Below are 23,517 nucleotides of genomic sequence, written 5' to 3' on the forward strand. Positions count from 1 at the left end.
AAATGCAGTGACATTACAGAAATGAAGAGCTGAAATGGACTTAAAGTGAAAAATATCTTTACAGAAGATGTTAAAAGTGCCCACCTGCAACATCGATACACAGCTGTGTCGTCCAAGCATATTCAGATCCATCCAGCATAAAGTTTGGATATTGATATTGGAAACTTCATGGCTGATGTCTTTTGGTTCCTGTGTTGTGTGTGAAGTTATTTCATAGATCTTGCCTTTCGAGTGTCACTGCAGAAAAAAATCACTTGTTGTTAGATTCGGTAAATGTGGTGGCCATAAATGTTTGCAGACAGTTCATTCCTTGGTGAAGACATTGTGGACTTATCCCAGGTATACCTTAGACTTGTGACATGTTCCACTTTCTTGCTGGAAGAAGCAGTATTGTGTTTCATATTCAGCGAGTTGAGCACAAAATGTGTCAGAAATTTCCTTATATGCGACTATATTGAGGCAACTGTCAAAAAATATCGGTCCAGTGACGCACATTTTTGTTGCACTGCAGCAAAATGCCAATTTTTTTCATCATGTTGTGCTTTCTGAAACACAGTGTTGGCTTCTCTGTGCCCACTACTTCATTTTCTGTGAATTAACGGTAACTGAAAAATATGAAACCATGCTTCATCACTCATGGTGTAATGGAAAGTGTCTAACAAAAGCCACATGCAGTAATCTGCATGTTGCTGACTGTCATCCTCCTGTAATTGCTGCACAACTGTCACATGACATGGTTTCAAATCAAGACTTTTCAATATCCGCTGACAACTACTCCTACTTACATGCGCCTGTTGGGGCCAACATGTATGTGTAGACTTCTCTGCACTCTGAATAATTCTCTGGCGAATGTCTGCAATAACTTCTGGTGTGCAAACTGAAGGAATTCCTTGTCATTTTACATTTTACGCAGATCCATAGGTGCACCGGTTTTTATACAGACTCTGTATTACTCTCTTTGCTGGATACTTGAACCTGAAAATTTCAAGAGTTTCCTTAATCGAACCTTTTTTCATGTATGCTTCCACAGTTTCAATTCTTTGGTCTATCAATAAATTAATTTTGCAGACTACAAAGAGAACAAATCATGCCTGTTGTCTGGGCTCCGAGGTCATTCTGGGCAGAGAGGTTGAGACATCCAGCCTTGTGTGTGGAGTTTCGACGAAGATCACAATTTGTAGCATTGTCCCCAGAACTGATTGTGGGCATTTGGTTCTCGGTCAGGTGGAAGGACTGAACCAGAGACAGTGAAGGTTCGATGACGAGCTAGGCTGCGACTTCCTGCACTTGCGCCACAGGGTTGACAACTGAAGGGTTCCCCTAAATAGGTCAGGTGTGCACTACACATCAGAGTCTGTTACTCAGGTAGCTGACTGTGTGTGGCGTGCACACAAGGTGTTTTTAGATTAGGCAACTCTCCATTCAATCCAGATAATGATAGGAAAACCAGAAGTATCAGTGTAAGATCAAAAGATGTCTCTTCCACAGCCGGCCGCTGTGGCCGAGCGGCTCTAGGCGCTTCAGGTTGGAACCGCTGCTGCTGCTACAGTCACAGGTTCGAATCGTGCCTCAGACATGGATGTGTGAGATGTCCTTAGGTTAGTTAGGTGTAAGTAGTTCTAAGTCTAGGGGACTGATGACCTCAGATGTTCAGTCCCATAGTGCTTAGAGTCATTTGAACCATGTTTTGTCTCCCACAGGTGAGAGTATTAAAATCCTAATGGTAAACTGCCGAAGCATTCGCAACAAAGTACCAGAGTTTGAAGTGCTCACAACAAGCAGAGCAGCTCACATAGTACTAGGTACAGAAAGATGGTTGAAAACTGAAATTGATAGCAGTGAAATTTTTGGGGATAATTTAAGTGTATAATGAAAGAATAGGCAAGAGGAAAATGGGGCTGGTGTATTTGTCGCAGTAGACAAATAACTCGAATGCACCGAGATAGAAACTGAAGCTGCATTGACATTGTTTGGGCAAGACTCAGTATCAGTGGTGGGCATAAAATGAGAATTGGATCCTTCTATGTCCACAAGACTCATCTCCTGATGTAACCAAAAACTTTAAAGAAAACCTGAGTTCACTTGTATGCAAATTCCCCAATTGTATTGTAATCATTGGTGGACACTTTAATCATCCAACAATTAAATGGGAAAATTACAGTTTTTCTAGTAGTGAGCATGGTAAGACATCCTGTGAAACTTTACTAAATGCCTTCTCAGAAAACTACCTAGAATAGATAGTTAGGAAACCCACTCATGATGGAAATATATTGGGGCTAATGGCAACAAATAGACCTGACCTCTTTGGGGTTCGAAATTGAAAGTTGTGTCAGTGACCATGACACAGTTGTGGCAACAATGATTGCCAAAGTACAAAGGACAACTAAAACAAGTAGAAATTACCAGATCTCCAGTTGCTTTCTAGTTCACCTTTACCTCTCCCCATATATTTTTATTTTCATTTGAGCCTCATGTTACACTTTCCACATTCTAATACCATGTCACCCTCACAACATCCCCACGACGACCCCATTAAGTTTTATTTACATTCCCTCCGCAAACATGCCTTCGCCCTAGCCAGATTACGCTCCCATATTTTATTTACTCAGGCTTGTCTGACATTTGGCATTACCCCCAAAGGCCTCACACTTAAAGTTCCCATCTCTGGCTGTAACCCGTCTTTCCATCAGTCCCTATACCAGTTCAAAACTGAACAATCCATAGCCCTCACCCGCCTAATCCTTCACCTACACATCAACTCAGCCAATGAACACACCCGTCAACTCCTATCCTTAACAAAAGTCCTCAATCTTTCCTCTCCCACATCCACACCGACTGTTCAGAGCATCCTCCTACAGGCCAACCGCAAATTAGAACAGCATGCCACCCTCCACCTCAAAAGACTATCCAATCTCCTGGTTTCCCAACTCTGGAAAGGCAATTCACTCACCCTCCACAACCTTTCCAGCAAACCTCAACCTCCTCTCATTGCAAACAGACCCAGTCTCTCCCACCTACTCAATCTCCCACTTCCAGCTCCACTTCCCCCAAAAACCTCAAAATTCTAATCAACACAATCTGGAACCACAACACCCCAATTCAGTAGTTAACCTTTCCTCCAAACCTCTCTCCCAATCCGAAACCTATCCAAAGGCCTCACCTTCAGCTCTACTTCCAGATTCAACCAAACAGCCCTCATCAAAGATTTACTGTCCTACACTCGTACTCTCTGCTGGAAATATCACTTTGCCAGGAAGAAAAAGAACCCTGATCCTACTCCTAATGATCCAACTTCCCAAGATACTATCCAAATTGAACCCCGCCTGGAACAGTTCCGTCCTCCGTCACAGTGGGACCCACCTCCTCTTCCTCAAAATTACCCTCTCCAAACCTTCCAGGAATTTCTTGACTTCCAGCCTTGCCTCTCAATCCTTCTTAAAAAACCGTAATCCTACTCCCAGCATCACCACTGCTGAAGCCCAGGGTATCCGTGATCTGAAGGCTGACCGATCCATCGTCATTCCTCCAGTGGACAAGGGTTACACTACCGTGGTACTTGATCGTCGGGAGTATGTGGCTAAGGGACTGTGTCAGGTTTCAGACAACACCACATACAAAGGTTGCCAAGGTAATCCCATTCCTGATGTCCAGGCGGAGCTTCAGGGAATCCTCAGAACCTTAGGCCCCCTACAAAACCTTTCACCTGACTCCATCAACCTCCTGACATCACCGACACCCCGCACCCCTACCTTCTACCTTCTTCCTAAAATTCACAAACCCAATCATCCCGGCCGCCCCATTGTAGCTGGTTATCAAGCCCCCACAGAACGTATCTCTGCCTACGTAGATCAACACCTTCAACCCATTACATGCAGTCTCCCATCCTTCATCAAAGACACCAACCACTTTCTCAAACGCCTGGAATCCTTACTTAATCTGTTACCCCCAGAAACCATCCTTGTAACCATTGATGCCACTTCCTTATACACAAATATTCCGCACGTCCAGGGCCTCGCTGCGATGGAGCACTTCCTGTCACGCCGATCACCTGCCACCCTACCTAAAACCTCTTTCCTCATTACCTTAGCCAGCTTCATCGTGACCCCACAACTTCTTCACTTTTGAAGGCCAGACATACCAACAATTAAAGGGAACAGCCATGGGTACCAGGATGGCTCCCTCGTACGCCAACCTATTCATGGGTCGCTTTGAGGAAGCCTTGTTGGTTACCCAGGCCTGCCAACCCAAAGTTTGGTACAGATTTATTGATGACATCTTCATGATCTGGACTCACAGTGAAGAAGAACTCCAGAATTTCCTCTCCAACCTCAACTCCTTTGGTTCCATCAGATTCACCTGGTCCTACTGCAAATCCCATGCCACTTTCCTTGACGTTGACCTCCACCTGTCCAATGGCCAGCTTCACACGTCCGTCCACATCAAACCCACCAACAAGCAACAGTACCTCCCTTATGACAGCTGCCACCCATTTCATATCAAACGGTCCTTTCCCTACAGCCTAGGTCTTCGTGGCAAACGCATCTGCTCCAGTCCGGAATCCCTGAACCATTACACCAACAACCTGATAACAGCTTTTGCATCGCGCAACTACCCTCCCGACCTGGTACAGAAGCAAATAACCAGAGCCACTTCCTCATCCCCTCAAACCCAGAACCTCCCACAGAAGAACCACAAAAGTGCCCCACTTGTGACAGGACACTTTCCGGGACTGGATCAGACTCTGAATGTGGCTCTCCAGCAGGGATATGACTTCCTCAAATCCTGCCCTGAAATGAGATCCATCCTTCATGAAATCCTCCCCACTCCACCAAGAGTGTCTTTCCGCCGTCCACCTAACCTTTGTAACCTCTTGGTTCATCCCTATGAAATCTCCAAACCATCTTCCCTACCCTCTGGTTCCTACCTTTGTAACCGCCCCCGGTGTAAAACCTGTCCCATGCACCCTCCCACCACCACCTACTCCAGTCCTGTAACCCGGAAGGTGTACACGATCAAAGGCAGAACCACGTGTGAAAGCACCCACGTGATTTACCAACTGACCTGCCTACACTGTGACGCATTCTATGTGTGAATGACCAGCAACAAACTGTCCATTCGCATGAATGGACACAGGCAGACAGTGTTTGTTGGTAATGAGGATCACCCTGTGGCTAAACATGCCTTGGTGCACGGCCAGCACATCTTGGCACAGTGTTACACCGTCCGGGTTATCTGGATACTTCCCACTAACACCAACCTATCCGAACTCCGGAGATGGGAACTTGCCCTTCAATATATCCTCTCTTCCCGTTATCCACCAGGCCTCAATATCCGCTAATTTCAAGTTGCCGCCACTCATACCTCACCTGTCATTCAACAACATCTTTGCCTCTGCACTTCCGCCTTGACTGACATCTCTGCCCAAACTCTTTGTCTTTAAATATGTCTGTATATGTGTGGATGGATATGTGTGTGTGTGGGGGGGGGGGGGGGGGGCGAGTGTATACCCGTCGTTTTTTCCCCCTAAGGTGACTCCTTATCCTCTCCCGGGATTGGAATGACTCCTTACCCTCTCCCTTAAAACCCACATCCTTTCGTCTTTCCCCCTCCTTCCCTCTTTCCTGACAAAGCAACCGTTGGTTGCGAAAGCTTGAATTTTGTGTGTATGTTTGTGTTTGTTTGTGTGTCTATCGACCTGCCAGCGCTTTCTTTTGGTAAGTCACATCATCTTTGTTTTTAGATATATTTTTCCCACATGGAATGTTTCCCTCTATATATATTAGAGGGAAACATTCCACTTGGGAAAAATATATCAAAAAACAAAGATGATTTAACTTACCAAACGAAAGTGTTGGTATGTGATAGGCACACAAAATTCAAGCTTTCTCAACCCATGGTTGCTTCATCAGGAAAGGGGGAAGGAGAGGGAAAGACAAAAGGATGTGGGTTTTAAGCGAGAGGGTGAGGAGTCATTCCAATCCCAGGAGCGGAAAGACTTACCTTAGGGAGAAAAAAGGACAGGTATACACTCACACACACGCTTGTGTCTGTATATGTGCGGATGGAGGTGTGTGTGTGTGTGTGTGTGTGTGTGTGTGTGTGTGTGTGTGTGTGTGTGTGTGTGGGCGCGCGCGCGCGTGTATACCTGTCCTTTTTTCCCCCTAAGGTAAGTCTTTCCGCTCCCAGGATTGGAATGACTCATTACCCTCTCCCTTAAAACCCACATCCTTTCGTCTTTCCCTCTCCTTCCCTCTTTCCTGATGAAGCAACCTTGGGTTGTGAAAGCTTGAAATTTGTGTGTTTTTTATTGTGTCTATCTACCAGCACTTTCTCATTTGGTAAGTCACAGCATCTTTGTTTTTTATATATATATTTTCAGTAAAGTATATAAAAGATCTGTAGTGTCGTGTCTCAGTGAGGAACTTGAAACTTTTAGCACAGGGCAGGAGCATGTATTGGAACTCAAGTTTATGTGAATAGTTGGCCATGCAATGGACAGATATGTACCCAGTAGAACAGTTCATAATGGGAGGGAACCTCCATGATATACAGTCACTGTAAAGAAACTTCTAAAGAAACCGATATTACTGCATAATAGGTGTGAAACAAAGCATAGGGCTATAAATAGAGAGATGCTGAATGAAACGTGTTTAGCTGTCAAGAGAGCAGTATGTGATGTCTTCAGTGACTGCTGTAGCAGAATATTGTCAAGCGATCTTTCACGGAACCCAAAGAAATCCTGTTCATGTGTGAAGGCTGTTAGTGGCACCAAATGTAGTGTCTAGTCCCTAGCAAATGAGGCAGGAACTGAAATTGAGGGTAGTAAATCAAAAGCTGTGAAGTTTAACTTAATTTTGAAATGTTCCTTTACAAAGGAAAACCCAGGAGAATTGCCCCAATTTAATCCTTCTACCACTGAAAAGATGAATGAAAAAAAAAATTAATGGCAGTGGTGTTTAGAAATAGCTGAAATCATTAAAATTGAACAATGGTCCAGGCCCTGATGGAATCCCTGTCAGTGTCTGTACTGAATTTTTGGCTGAGTTAGCCCCTCTTATAACTATAATCTATTGGAGATCTCTCAAACAAAAAATCGTGCCTAGTTCTTGTTTAAAGGCGCAGGTCACAAGTGTCTACAAGCGGGGTAGTAGAAGTGATCCGCAAAACTACCATCCAATATCCTTGACATTGATTTGTTGTAGAATCTTGGAACATATTCTGAGCTCAAACATGATGAGGGATCTTGAACGGAATGACTACCTCTGTGCCAACCAGCATGGATTTCGAAAACATCGATCAGGTGAAATCCAACTCGCACTTTTATCACATGACATACGGAAAGCTTTGGATCAAGGCAACCAGGTAGACGCAGTACATCTTAATTTCCAGAAAGCATTTGACTCAGTACCACAACTACGCTTATTGTCAAAAGTATGATCATATGGGGGTATCAAGTGAAATTTGTGACTGGATTGAGGCCTCTTTGGTAGGGAGGACATAGCATGTTAGCTTGGATGGAGAATCATCATTAGAAAGTAACTTTGGGTGTTCTCCAGGGAAGTGTGTTGGGAGCATTTCTGTTCATGTTGTATATTAATGATCTTACAGGCAATAGAAACAATAAAATTAGGGCTTTTCCAGATGATCTAGTCATTTATAGTGAAGTGATAACTGCAATAAGCTGCATAAATATTCAGTCAGATCTTGATAATGTTTCAAAGTGGTGCACAGATTGACAACTTGCTTTAAATGTTCGGAAATGTAAAATTGTACACCTCACAAAATAAAGAAGAAAAAAAAACAAACTATAGTGTCCTATGACTATAATATCAATGAGTCACTGTTGGAATCGGCCAACTCATATACTTTGTAGGGATATGAAATGGAACAACAACATAGGTTCAAAGTTCTGCAAGTTTCGCAGGAGAGCTTCTGTAAAGTCTGGAAGGTAGGAGGGGAGGTACTGGCGGAAGTGAAGCTGTGAGGACAGGGCATGAGTTGTGCTTGGGTAGCTCAGTTGGTAGAGCACCTGCCCGCGAAAGGCAAAGGTCCTGAGTTCGAGTCTTGGTCCGACACACAGTTTTAATCTGCCAGAAAGTTTCATATCAGCACACACTCCGCTGCAGAGTGAAAATCTCATTTTGGAAACATAGGTTCAGTTGTAGGTCCACAGGTCGTGGTCTAGTGGCTAGCATTGCAGCCTCTGGATCACGGGGTCCCAGGTTTGATTACTGGCCAGGTTGGGGATTTTCTCTACTCGGGGACCGGGTGTTTGAGGTGTCATCATCATCATCATCTTCATCATCAATTGGGACTCTGTATGGGTGTTGATGACCAAGCATTTGAGTGCCCAACAAATCATCATCATCATCATCATCATCATCATCATCATCATCATCATCAGTCGTGGGTAAAGCAGGTGGTAGACTTTGGTTTATTGGCAGAATACTGGAGAAGTGCAATCAGTCTGCAAGGGAGATTGCATACAAATCACTCGTGCAACGGGCTCGAGAACATTGCTAAATTGTGTGGGACCCATACCAGATAGGACTAACAAAGGATATTGAACATATACAGAGAAGGGCAGCATGAATGGTCACAGGTTTGTTCACTTCTCGGGAGGGTGTCACAGAGATACTGAATTATCTGAACTGGAAGACTCTTGAAGATAGATGTTAATTATCCAGAGAGAATGTGTTAACAACTTTGTTAAACGGCTTTAAATGATTATCAAGAAATGTATTACAACCCTATAGGTATCATTCACATAGGGATCCTGAGGATGAGATTAGAATAATTGCTGCATGCACAGAGGTATTCAGTCGGTCATTCTTTCTGTGCTCCATACATTAATGGGATAAGAAGAAACCCTAATTACTGGTACAGTGGGACGTACCCTCTGCCATGCAGCTCATGGTTGTTTTGAAGAGTACAGCTGTAGATGTAGATCTAAAGAAATGTCTAACTTCACTGATAATGAAGTAAACTGAAATGCTGACAGAAGAATGCTAACAGTCGAATGTTGCATAAAACTGTCCACTATTGTAGCTATTTACTCTATTTCAGGAGTCGAAATATTACATTTGGGCAAAGGGCAGGTGGGCTACTTTTAACTGTGGCACCCAGTAGGATGGAGCTATAAACAGAAAATTAAGAATGAGTTCAGACAAACACTCATATGCTGATGAATGATAGGTTACATACTGACACACTTAAAAGCTTAGGAAAAAAGCCAGTGCAATTAGTGATCTTTTAAGTGTGTCTGTGTTCCACTCACCTTTCATTGGGAAGTGATTTGTTGCCTGTTCTTTTGAATTCTTTTTTGTTTACCTATGTTCCATTAATGAAATAATGATCTTCCAAGAACTGTGAACATCCTTAACTTTCCAGCTACTTTTTTCTGCTGCAAAACTGTTACAAGAAACACTGCAAAAAATATGAGAAACTTTGTAAGTCGGTGCAACTTTGGTGACAAGGTAACAGGAGAGGTAGCCAGTGTAGGCTCTTGTCTATTAATTCCCATTTGACAACACTGGGAATCTCCCCAGGTGCTAGATTCCAATCCAGCAGATTGGTGCATTCTCAGACAGAATTAGTATGAGATGCCCCGGCGGTAATTGTGACGTGTTTGCGTCATGGCATTCCTTAAGTGGCTCACATAGGATCTATAATGCATTGGTAGAGACCTGGTGAAGTCTTCACAAATCTCAGGTGACTAAGATGTTGTCACTTCATGGAAATGCTTTAGGGTAGTGGGATGTAAATGAGCTGCAATGACGAGCACCCATATCGACCTGTTGGAAATAGTGCCTCTTACACAATGTTCTGTTTATTAATAAGGATTTTCTGTGGTTCAGTTTCTCCACCTGAAAGGCTTGTATGACAGTATTATGAAAAGGATAAATTACTACTCACAATGTAGCGGAGATGCTGGCCTCAGCAACCAGAGACTATATCATGTGTGTGTGTGCTGTGTTTGCTTAACTGTGTGCAGGTATGTCGTCTAATTCTGAAGAAGGCCTTTCTGGCTGAAAGCTTACTTGTTTCAAAGTCTTTTTGTTGTGCCTAGCTGCAACTCACCATCTCCACTATATGTTGAGTAGTAATCTAGCCTTTTCGTAATACTGTCATTATTCCATCCTGGATTTTCCATTGTTTGATTTTGCTTAAAGTATTGTGAGTAATGTTATTTCATCCATACTGCTGTGTTCCACCAAAGGATTTCTTAAGGCTGTCAGTGCCCTCATGTTTGCATCTGCTTTTGTATACCACTGCGATGTAGTACTCCTGAAGTGCCCATTTTGCCAGTTGACCCAACAGAGCCTTCAGACTAGACAGCCAGAATAGTGAATGATGGTCAATCACAGTGGTGATTGATTAGACAAATAAATGTGGTCAGAACTAGTTGATGCCACAAACAACGGCAAAGTACTCTTTCTCAGTTGTAGAGCAGTTCATCTCAGAGAGCACTCAGAAAGCAAATGCTAACACCTTTTTAGCGCCTTCTTGAATTTGTGTTACAACTACATCTATCCTGTGACTGCTAGTGTTGGTATGAAGTTTTGTGTACTCATTCCCGCCACACAGTGCTAGGACTGGAGATGATGTTAGTAACACCTTAAGGACAAGGAAAGACCTTTCTCGCATCTCATTACAGGAAGATTTGGAGTCTCTCTGCCATAGCTCTTGGAGGGTAGTTGTTTAAAAATTGGGAGCAGTACGAGCACATTGTGAGAAGACTTCTCACATCTCAAATGTGTCGAGTAGTCTGAAAATCTGTGGCTATTTTTATTTTTTCTGGATCAGGACAGACTCTGTCACCATTAACTAGGTCCCCCAAGATTTATTTCTTGGGTGATTATGAGGCACTTTTTAGATTCAGGAGTAGGCTTATGGTCATCCAGACAGCAAATACGAATCACCCATTTAAAGTATTATTCATCATGCAGTGGAATGTGGCTAGAACATTACACAGCCCAAACAGCATAGCTTTGAACTCTAAAATGCCTCTTGGAGCTGTCAAGACAGTCTTTTTCCCAACCAACATCATCAGCCTTAATTTGTCAGTAGTACCCATAGTTCAAAAATACTTTGCTCTTTTCAAACAGTCTGTGGTGCCATCAATGTGCAGCAACAGGCAGGTAGACCTTTTTTTTCATGATTTTGTTCAGTCACAAGTAGTGAACACAAAAACACCATGTGCCATCCTTCTTCTTCACAAGGACCACAAGAGAGGAGCCATGACTCACAGAAGGGTCAGTGATGTCATCTTGCAGCATCATCTGTACTATCTCACAATTTATGCATTGTTCATCCAGTGAAATCTTTCATGAGAGCTGGCTAAGAGTTAGCTGATCCCCATTGTTGTTACTGTGTTTTATCGTGGTCTTCTTGGTCTGTCTTTTATCTGCTTTGGATTTGAAAGAATCTGAAAATTGGTGCAGAACAGCTAATACTCACCGACATTGTTCCTTGATCAGCCTAGATCCTATTGGCAGTCTGATAGTAGCTTGCTCCTCTGCATTTTCTGTAGTCATAGCAGAGCACAATTCTTTGTCAATGGCACTGAGCTGCCCTTCCTGGACTTGTTGGGATGTTTCTGCACAAAGATCTTTAGGGAAGAGCTGTGGCTGCTCATGACAGTCAGTTATCCACTGGTCTTCTTGACTACATACAGTTCTTAAGATCATTGCTGGTGTGGAGAATTCATTTGTGAGCCTGAGTAGCATTTTGCAGTTGACAAAAGCTTCACAGTTTCACTGAGTGTCTAGATTGATGATTGTGATACATCTTGTTGAGACAATGGGATAACATCATCCTCAGTACCAGACAAATGTCCAGAGCAATCTTTGTTATGTGTGCTTGTTGGAATAGCTTCATCAGTCTTGAGCTCTGATCTTCCACCATTAATAACAGTTTGCAATGCCCGCAAGAAGCCTCATCTGAGAATAACATTGTGACTACATTCCATCATAGCAACAAATTTGAAGTGCAATTTTCTGTCATTGATAATTATTCTAGCATTATATGTTCCTGTCAGCTGGATCTATTTTCCATTTGTAACAATCATTTTCCTGTCCTGGAACATAATCATTTGACATTGCCAAATAAGAAACACCTATTTCAATTAACACCTGGACAAGTTGGCCATCTATGACAACATTAATGAGATTTACTGACATCTTGGTAACTGTCACACTGGCAGGATTTTCATCCGTGATGGCCCCACTTCACTTAGTTTCTCTAAATTCAGCAGCTAGGCGAGTGGCTGGTACCTCTATATGGTGACATGGAATGGCAACGACTTGTTCGTGGGGAGGGGGACAGGAGGGGGGGGGGGGGCAGTGACCTTGTCCAGGGTACGGCAATGGGCTTTGTCCCATAGATCTGACATTTGTGATTGATATGAACTACTGTCTTCTTTTCTACCTTGAGTATGAGTGAGGGGAATCATCATAGTCTTCCTCAATTGCCATGCACTTTTGGGAAACATGTCATGTCAGGAATCAGCCATAGCATTTTGTGTGATCCTTTTCCATTGCATTTCCTCAATACACTGGCACTGCTTGATAAATTCATCTGTTGTAACATCCTGTACCAAAAGAGCCTGGTACATGTCCTCTGTGAACCCTTTCATCAAGTATGGGAATTTGTCAACTTCTGTCATATTTGGATTCAAGATGTGGGATAAGGCCAATACATTTTATATGTGAGATTGTGTTGTTTCCACAGAAATTGGATCCTGTTCTTGAATTATTCTTCTGCTAAGCAGACTTGCTCCTGATTGTTGTGAAATGTTTCCTTCAGTTCACTCTTCAATTGTCCCAACTATTAATTTTGTCTTTGTTGTTCTTGAACAATTGCTATGCAGTGCCATCTAAGGTAAAAATGCACTTTTGGGAAACATGTCATGTCACCTCACCTCCTTTCAGCCATTTCATTGGATTCTGCCTTGCATCTCCAGAAAACACTGATGGATGCCTGATAAACAGCTGAAATACTGCTGTTTTGGAATCCATTGGTCTCCTAAGCATTTGAACCTTGTGAACAATGAACTGCATGTATTTCAGTTCCAGTCGATGTAGGTGACAGCTTATATGTTGCTTATTTGCAGTCATGGTGACATAGATGTTTTGTAGCCCATGGCATCTTCACCAGTGTCTTTTTATAAACACAATGAAGTCCAGATCCAAAAGCAGGCTCATTTAATTAAGTACAACACTTACTACTGAAAGCACATTTATTACGAACACCACCGTACAGCCAGAGCAGAACTGAACTCTTGGACGGAGAATGCTGCTATTGGTACAAACATCGAATATTCCAGAATAGGCAAACATTACAAACATAAAAAATTTTGAGAACCATCTAGAAAAGATAAATACTAAACAATAGTTCGCATGGCTAAATGACCCATTTTTAATTGGATGCCACTTTGGTAATTTGCATGTTCTTGAACCAAAGGCACCTTGTGTTCCCAGGCTGTCACCTAACCAAGTTCTAACTGGGCCTTGGGTTGCTTAACTTCATTGCTGTTTAACTGCAGGAATTGAGCATGAACTGGTGCATCTAGTGTGGCAAGATATGAATACTAAAGAATAAATATTTTCTGTGGATCAGATTTGAACTGGTGATCCACAGCATGTCAGTTAGTGAACTAACTGCTGCTTCACATTGCTTGCAGCACACATCTTTTTATATGAGATGTTACTGCTGCCTCTGCCTCTCACCTGCGCACAAGAAAGTGGGTGAAGAGGAAATGGGAAGGAGGGGGGAGGAGGTGCAGCCAATAAAATCACACACATTTCATTTGCGTTCTGATTTATTTGTGGCTCTGACAGTTCAGAGATAAACATTTCATTATGAAATATGCTTTACATGCAAATTTGTACCTTACACTGCTTTATTTACACTGTTGCCTCTATTGTTGTTTACCAAGAAGGTGGATGCAGTGGTAAAAAACTAGATAATCATTCAGGAAGACATTGGTTCAAATCTCAGTCTGGCCATCCAGATTTAGATTTTTCCATGTTTCCTAAATTGCACAAGGCAAATACTTTGAAACTGATATAGATTACCTTCAATATCCATCCCAATTCAAAGCTTCCTCTTTAATGACTTGCTGTGTATGATATGTTAAACCCAATATTCCTTCCATTGTTACATGCTGTGAGACAAATTATTGAATAACTTCATTAAATAAATTTCCTGTTTGCGACAATAATTGGCAGCTTATGACAGTTGATTTCACTCCATCACTGTCGTGGACAATCAACTCTCATTCTGATAAAATGTTCATACCCTTAGCTCACCTTGTTAACAGTTTCCAAGAATTTTTCAATACCATTTGATGTTCGCAAACTTTTTTGTTTATTTTGAACATTTGCACACAGATGTCAACCATTTATTTACTAATTGCTTGTTTGTCAAAAGCCTCATAGACATATTGCTGGATATCACTTGCTTTTATGTTTCGTGCATTCAAAAATAAATCACTTTGTTAAATGTGTGTTCCAAGCAATCTAGCCAAATTTCTCCAGTGGCTGCTATACCTCAATATTGGCAGCATTCATCCATGCAACTTGTTTTCTGGATGAGCTATCATATGATGTGATCCACCATAAATTTACTTGTTGAACCGATTTAAGAATGAAAAGTGCAGGCTCTTGTAATTTATAGTAGACTGGCATTCAATTAGTGAATAGATGGCAACAAATTGACCAAGTTATGTTGGAAGTAAAACCTATGAACCAAATGTAAGGATGAGTTGATAAAGTGGGGAAGTATCAGTCTTACATTTGTACCTTGTACACTGATGTATATCATTTCTTTTTTCTATGTTTTTCAGGCCAGGAACATTTCCAGTTGGTTGCTGAAGATGTGGAGACTGTTGTCTGAGACTGTGCTAACATTGGTTGCTCAAGACAAAAGAAACAAATGGACCAAGATTGTTACTATGGCTTTGAAGATTTAATGAATGTCACTGGACCAATAATCATTATGTAACTCGAACAGAACTGTGTAGCAGAACTGAAGAGTAGGAAATTAGAAATCTGTATTTTAAGGCTTGGTGATCTTCATTTTGCAATTAGTTTAAAGAAAATATAGACTAAAAGTTGATATTTCCGCTGTACAGACTTTTATACAAGTGAAAAAAAAGAAAAAAAAACCAAGATACACATATATTGTTCATATTATATGAAGATGGAAAAAGTGCTCTGTGTAATATTCTTTCACTACATTTGAGAAATATGTGGGTACAGTGGTTTTGTGTCATATATATTTTCAAATCATATAAACTGATCACCAGTGTAACACAGGTTCAGACAGTGAAGATGATGTGTCATACAGCACTGTCACCGATTATTAGATGATTGCGTCAACAGAAACTACATACAGTGATGTAAAATAACTTGGTAGTTTAACCATCATATAGATGTTAATAATATTAAAATAGCCTGTTTTTTTCCAGTGTGTTCATAATGTTTCTCTTCTGTTTGGTTAAATGTACAGTAATAAGCTAGTAATCCTGAATTCTTTGTTGTGAACCATAAGCAAAACACAGTGACTTTCATTTAATTTCACTGTGGATTGCCACATGTGCTTTTTTTCATAAAGTGCGTAGTAAATACAAGAGGAATGAGTTCAGCTAGTCATTTTAGGAGTTGGTCCCTAATATCATTATGTTTGGCTATGTTATGTGGAATACGAAATTGGGCTGCTGATACTCACAAAACTCGAACCGAAGATCCATGATTAGTTAGAAGTGACTAACAGAAATAAGTTATTGAAGTATAAGGGAAGTTTAGCACTACTTAAAATGAAAAGAAGGAATAATAATTGCAAAGAAACAATACTACTGTGCATGCATCGTAGGTATGCTAGAATTTACAACTGTTGATTCGTGAGAAAGAATGTGTGACCAAAACATTATATAGACTAAAAGGAGAGGGAGAGTCATACTATTCGTTTGTTTGAAATAATAGGAAATTACGAGCAATAACTCAACAATGACAGAATGCTGGTAAATTGGGGCATCAGCAAAAATATTTCTCTTGTTTCTCAACACATTACTGAGTACATATGTGTGGTTTTCTGTTCTGTTGTCTTGGAACTACCTGCTGCAGTTGTACATTAATTATGAAATGCTTGAGCTGGTGCGATATGCAGTTCTTGGGAAGAAAGTAATATCGTTGAAATCTCATGTTGTTCATTAATTAAGTTGTAAATATTTGTACTAAAATTATAAAAGTTATTTTATAACAGGTACATTAATTACGGGAAGTAAATCAGTATATTGAAAAGTTATCACACTGCATAAAAAAGACATGATAAATGAAGTAGACTGTTTGGGATGCATGTAGTATAGGGATGGTATTACTAAGGAATCTTTGGTGTAGTGAAGCATGGTATTTCAAGTATTCCTTTGTAAGAAATTGTGCACTGGAACAGTTCAACTTAAATCTGATTGCTTATTGAGCACTTTAGCTGTAGTAACAGTTTGCTATAAAATCTGAAAGATCTACTGGTTCCATAGTAACTTTTTTAAGATGAGTAAAATTGACAAATGACAGAAAATATTTTTAGCTTATGTTCCCATATATTAAGCAGATCATCTTACATGATGTTAATGACAAAAACTGATATTAATGGACTAATTTGCAAGGTACAGTTTGTTGGCAAAGTTAGTTGTTACTAAATTGTTCAAGACTACTTTAAAAGCCAGAGATTTAGGATGTTTTGTTGAGAAGTAAGTAAACTGCTTCACTTTAATTTTATTTGAAATAGTTTGTAGGAACTAAAATCTCTTTTGAAGAGAATAATCACACATTCCTGTTTATAGTCAATTTTGTGAAATGTAAATATTTATTGTTACATCTGTTCTTGTAACATAGGCGTATAAATAGAGTATAATAATGCAATGAGACACCAAACGCTTTTTGAACTCAGAGTGCAAAATATGTTATCTATTTTTACTTCTATATATATATAAATAAACTTTAGCTCTTGTACACTGTTAGAGAATGGACTTGTTCTATATAAATAAAAGAAAGAGCTAATGGCCTTGCACCTGTTTAAAATTAAAGTATTCTTATGAAGGTAGAGGAGCTTCTCATAATGAGTGAGATACCAATACAATAAAAACATTTTATTACATCCCCTCAGAAAAATCTAATGGGATAAACCCATGTATGAAGTAGTTTCTTTGAAACCTTTATCATAATTTATATTGTCTAATAATTAATAATCATGAATGCAATGCAGAGCCATTGGACTATGTTAACAATGGACTGTTTTTAGTACACTTCTGAAGAAATTTATATAGTTTTTCTGAAAAGACATGAGAAAGAACTGTAATTCTTCTTGCTTAACTTATCATTTTATTTCTGAATTTGATTACTGATGACTACATTGTTTGAAATACCTGAAGTGTTATCTAACTGCAATTACAATACCTGTTGCCACAAATAAGGAAAATGTATCAATAATTTTTTCCCTTGTTAAGTTAGCAGGCATGGAACTAATGCTGCATTGTGTTGAAGTCAGAACTTCTGTATATAATTGTCAATTGTGTAAAAAAAAATATACTCACATCCTAATTGCCTTGTAATTATAAATGTTTCAACTGTTTATATGTATGATTTATACAAAATTAGTAAATTCTGTAAAGTTAAAAGCAATTATTGTGGACAACAGCGTAAAACTGTAATATATGTATACTTGTAATTAAATACTGTAGCACACATCACTGTAATACACCAGATATTATTTTCAAAATGTCAACTTAGTTGCCTTGGAAAATACTTTTTTAAAAATCATCCAATTTCTAGAGGATTAGGCACTGCATACATATGCTCAATTTCTATTAACTAATGATAGTGTCTTGAAACAGTTTAGAAAAATACTGTAAGAAGGTAATTTCTCTGCAACAGAGAATTGTGCTTTAGTTGAAAGAAGTGGCACATTTCAACATAAAACAAATGTTTTGTTGTTGAGAAAATGTCAGTATTTCATGAATAATGTCTATACAAGTGATACATGCCTTAATCATATGTGCTTATCAAAAATAACTATAGATAGTGAGAAAAAATGTTTTAGCAGTATAATTAAGTTGAACTGGATTTTAGTTCAAAAATCTATATTACTTTGTTTTATCTTATGGTTCAAATGAAAGCGTATAATCTTTTTCTTCGTCTATTAATTCTGAAGCTACTTTGCTCTTTTGTATGCAAGATAGCCATTTTATGAGGTTTACTCTATTTTGAGAGGAAATGCTTGGGATCTAAGTTTTGTGTTCTTGTGGGTGTTTGTTATTCTAGTCGATTGCAACACTGTCTTGCCAATAAGAGGCTGTAATTTGTTTTAACTTGCTTGTATTTATTTTTATATGGATTTTTCTCATTTATGCGTTTTTTCCATGGGTTTTGCACTATTCTTGGATATGCCTCAGGTATCTAAACTTGTTTTTTTTTGTGTACTTATATGTTCCTTTCATTGCCAATAAACAGCTACTATTGAAACCATCATTACTGCAACCTTTTTTCCTTTTAAGTACAAAAAGTGATTTCCTGCTTGGGAGTCTTATTACCTGTTTAATAATCCCACTCCAGTTAGAAAATTATGTTCTGTTTCATGATGATGACTAATCTAATATTCTTATGAAATTGCCTTACGTTGCATTCAAAAGAGAAGTTGAGAAGGTACTGTTATTTGCAAAATTAAAACGAACAAGTTCTAACTGTATGGATATGAGCAGTAGAATAGCTTTTTGAGACTAACACATGTATCACTTGTGTAAACAAATTATGAATATAATGTGTGTTTCCTTTAAAAGAGAAAAATATAGTGCAAAGAAGTCTGTATTGTGTGTGTAATTCAGAAAGTGTGCAAGTTTATATAATAATAGAAACTGCTGTACTATCAGTAAACAGAAGCTGTATTTTATACCTGTAAATAATTGTTAGTATGATTGACTAGTAATTATTGTGCTTGATGTTTATGTGATGCTGCTGACCTGTCGATATTTCTCCTATCAGGGTTTTTTTATCTTGATACACAGAAATGCTATATAATCTGTATCCACTATTTACGGAAGTGTAATACTTCTAAGATATTATTTTTCTAGGAATCTATGAAACTAAACTCTTTAACATATTGTCTATAAATCTGAATTTTTAAACATTATACAAGAACTGTAACCAAGCTTAAAATAATATGCAAAAGTTCTGGCAGTTTATTATCCTTTTTTTTTAATTTCAGATCTTGATCCTATGTAAGTCCATCAGCTAAGATCTGTTCAGAAAGTAGAAGTTTATATATGCACCATTGCTTCTTTTATGTGCTCAATTTTCAACATTAATCAGTGACACATATTAATTTAATATTTGTATATGAGATCTTTTTTCCTAACTCATATCAGTACCACACAATTAAAGAGCAATAGAAATGAATTAATGTGTTGTGATAAATTAATTTGTTGCTGCAACCTGTCAGTTTTCTTTGAGAAATAAGTTTAAATAAATGTCACTTATTGAGATAGCTGGAAAATGATACAGCTAACTAACAAATTGCTCGTGTAATCTCATTTCATTCACTACAAGGTGGTCATGCTGTAAAGCACCTCTGCACATAAAGAGAATCAAGAATTTTTATTCATCATTGATCATTTTACATTGAAACAGGCTTCATTATTGTTGTATAATACAGGATGTGGTAATACATACAGGTATATAATAATAAAATAATGACATTTAACTGTAGTATACATACTAAACACTGTAATAATAAAATATGTTACAGGTAGATTTCCAAGAGCCAGTGTCCATAAGTTATACTGTGATGTAGTACAGTACAGACACTGTGAAATAGTAATTGGATAGTGTATACACGACATAATTATTCAAAACAAAGAAGAATCATTACACAAAACATAAATATACCACATAATGATACAGCAGACAATAGGAAAATTTGTTAAAAGCTAACATCCTCCTAGAGCATCTCAAAGAATTCATTAATATGGTGAAATTGGTGATCTGATAGCCAGCTACACTATTTAATTTTAAAATTTTTTAGATCCATGGATGAAACATAATTGGTAATTTGTTGAAAATTTTGAGGGGTTCACTTTGTGATAATTTCCAGTTCTTGCTAACCTGTGCCTTGGTATATCTAAATTAGCCTTAGCTCTGGTATTGTATTTGTGAGAGTTCCTCCCCTGGCAGCAAATTCAGGAATATTATTTTTGACATAGAGCATCTACATCTACATGGTTAATTTGCAATTACGCTTAAGTGCCTGGCAGAGGGTTCATCGAACACATCTAAGTCTAAATGTATAACTGTGAGTATTCTGAGCATGGAAAAAGAGGATGACAGCGCTCCATGTGTAATTTTTACACATTGGACATTTTTTTGTATTTTTAAAATATTCTTGATGTGAGGGGTAGTGTCCCCATACCATCAGACCATATGACATGTGTGACTGAAATAGTCCAAAGTATGTCATTGTAAGGTAATCCACAGTCACTAAATCCCTTATCTTCAAAATGAGGTATGACACCCGAAATATTTTTTTGCATACATGATGGATATGTTCCTCCCTGCGGAGTTTGGAGCCAATGTAAATACGTAAAAGTTTTACTGGTATTTTATATTTCATTAGACGTTCCCATTAGGAGTTATTGGGTTTATCAGGGTTATACAGGCATTCATTAGCTGAAAACCAGTCCAAGGCTGTATCAAGAGTGTCTTTTTTCACCCTATTCACATCTGAAATTCTCCGATTTGTGGTAAGTAGCATTGTATCATTGGCATAACATATGACAGAATGAGTGTGTTATTAGGCAAATCTATGACTGCTGCAATGAAGAAGAAGGGTCGAAGAATAGATCCTTATGGAACACCTGTGCTGATTTCCACTGAGAAAGAATTCATGTTTCTGACTGAGACAAAATGTCTTCTGTTGCTTAAATAAGACTGCATCACAGCTAATGTGCTCCCATTCACCCTACAAAACTCCAGCTTCCTTATTAGTATGTCAATAGGGATGCAACAGAATGCTTTGCTTAGGTCATCTGATAGTACTGACACCATGCTTTTGTCTTCAAGAGCTGTTGAAGTTTGATCCACAGGTTCCAAAATGGCTGTTGTTGTGTTTCTCCCCTTATGAAATCCAAACTGATTGTTACATAGGAGATTGTGTTTTCAAAGCAGCTGCTTATTTGTATGTGTAGCAGTGCCTCAAATATCCTTGAAAAATATTGCCTGCTCTGTAGCTTTGGGAAGTTGTTTGTCCCCCTTTTTTTTAAGAAAAACTGGTATAACATTTGATACCTTGAGTGGTTCTGAAAATACTCCAACTTCTACACTTTTATTAAAAATAAAAGCTGGTAGTGTAGACACTGAGAGTACTGGCTTTTTGATTATGTAATTCAACAACCAATAGCAGTCCATATTTTTAGAATTTGGAAATAGCTTTCATATAATCAGCTGATGTGATAATACTCCATTGAAATACATGGTCACCTGGCAGTGGGAATCAGTCAGGTCCATTGCTGAGGAACTTATTGCTTTAATATTGTTTCCCATTTCTTTAACTGAGTTTTCAAAGTGGTGATTTAATCCTTGGGATCTAGCAGAGCTGCTTGTGTGCATTTGGTGTGTCCACCTGATTATTTTTGTCAAGCTGCCTTGCATTTATTGGCGGCCCTGTGTATATAGTTTTCCCACTGCTGGTTATTTCCCCATGAGGAGCTTATTTAGCTTTGCAAATGTTTTTGAGTTTAAGATGGGACCTATAAATGTTCTCTCTATGTTCTGTCCTTTCAGTACAGGCTTGCTTATGCATCTGGTACAGTATAAGCATGTTTTCTCTGATTTCCACATGTTCTTCGTTCAGCCTTTCATTTTTAAGAGCATTTGGAAATCGTAACTTTTTTACCGGAGAGCAAGAATACCATAAATCTGTATATTTCTTAAAAAATTATCAAAGATGTACTGTAAATAGGACACGTTAAGTTGCAGCTCTTGGCCACAGCCTTCATCAGCAAAAGAGAAAAACACACCATTCGTACACACAAGCAAGCACACCTCATACACACAACTGCCAACTCCAGCATCTTGGGCCAGATTGCTGCTGGAGTTGGCGATCACTAGACCACGGAATTTTAGGTCGTAAAAAAGTGTGTTTTAGGTACCTAAAATAGGATTCTTCAGTAGTTCATTTAGGCTATATAAAACCTAAAATAGGCTCTAATAAAAATGATGCAGAGAAAATAAAAATAAATTAAAATACACAGTGTTGTTAGTATGAACATCTTATTAGTCATTAAAACAAGGAGAATGAATATTTACACAGTTACAGAGCACACCAATCTACAACATTAATGTTGAACATAACTCCAAATATTTTTGAGTTCCTGCAAGATAAAGATCTCCGTAAAAAAGAAGTGGCCATGGTATAATTAATACATTCGTAGTTTCACATATTCTGACCATAGTTGGCTTCACAATAAATAACCAAAATCTTTTCTAGGTTTTCTAGTGAAAAACTGTGGCGCTTGTCAGTCAGAATCAATTTATACTCTGGAAAAGAACATTCTACATCAACAGATGTGACAGGGGCATACTTCATTTTCAGCACATGTTGGACAGGAATGCTGCAGTTAGGAGTGCTGGATTTTCCACTAAGTATGTCGGCAGTTGCACACAACTCCTTCAGGCAAGTGTTCTGCAAAACCGTTTGCATTTTTGCCCGTACTTTTTCCCCTACTTCACCTGGCGCTCCATTAATTTTCATTTTGACTTCTTCAAGCAAAGAAATATTGTTGTAGATAGGTCTTCCTGAGCCTTCTAATTGTGAAATTATTCTTGCCATAAATGTGTAGTGGGCCCAAATGTAAGATAAGTCCCGTTTTAAAGAAGAATCTTTGAGTAACTCCATTGCTGCAGTTACGGATGCAGCATTCTCCGGTATATTTTCAACCACCTTCTGGACAGCTGAGAGATGCGTACTATAGTACTCTGCTGCTATCAGCCACGTGCCCCAGCGGGTGACAACAGGCTCTGGCAGCAATGGGACATCTGGAAGCTGTTCTTTGAATACCTGTTTTCTTGATGGTGCCTTAACAAAAATTTTCTTCGCCATAGATATTACTTTATTTACTTTAGGAAATTGTAGCCTTACTTGCTCTGATATGCGGTTGATCCCATGCACTACACAAGTTACGTGCAGCATCAATTGGGTATAATACTTTTAATAGTTGAAACGCTGCTATCATGTATGCAACAGCATCAGTGACGGCCAGAAGCACCTTATTCTCATCCTCTCCGTTTGGGTATAGCACCTTAAGCCCATTGTTCATAAACTGTGCTATTGTTTGTTCATTAGTTTTTGCTAATAATCAGGTTTGCAATGTAACGGCCAAGACTGTCAGTAGTTTCATCCACAGAAATCCATGTAAAAGATTCTCCAACATCTTCTTGGATTCTGTGCAATGCAGCATTGTAAGCTGAA

The 23,517-nt window shown here is 39.0% G+C and overlaps 1 protein-coding gene across 5 annotated transcripts in view; it reads left to right on the forward strand.

Moving 5' to 3' along the window:
• LOC126412064 (eye-specific diacylglycerol kinase) overlaps nt 1–18,186 on the forward strand; it is a 903,754-nt gene extending 885,568 nt beyond the window's left edge. For all 5 annotated transcript variants that reach the window (XM_050081449.1, XM_050081447.1, XM_050081448.1 and 2 more), the window contains one exon: nt 14,849–18,186. In XM_050081449.1, the coding sequence (XP_049937406.1) occupies nt 14,849–14,898 (50 nt within the window). In that variant the 3' untranslated portion in view covers nt 14,899–18,186. The remainder of the gene's footprint in view (nt 1–14,848) is intronic.
• The last annotated feature ends 5,331 nt before the right edge of the window (nt 18,187–23,517 follow it).

The sequence above is a fragment of the Schistocerca serialis genome, chromosome 7 (genome assembly GCF_023864345.2).
Source record: "Schistocerca serialis cubense isolate TAMUIC-IGC-003099 chromosome 7, iqSchSeri2.2, whole genome shotgun sequence".
NCBI lineage: Eukaryota > Metazoa > Arthropoda > Insecta > Orthoptera > Acrididae > Schistocerca > Schistocerca serialis.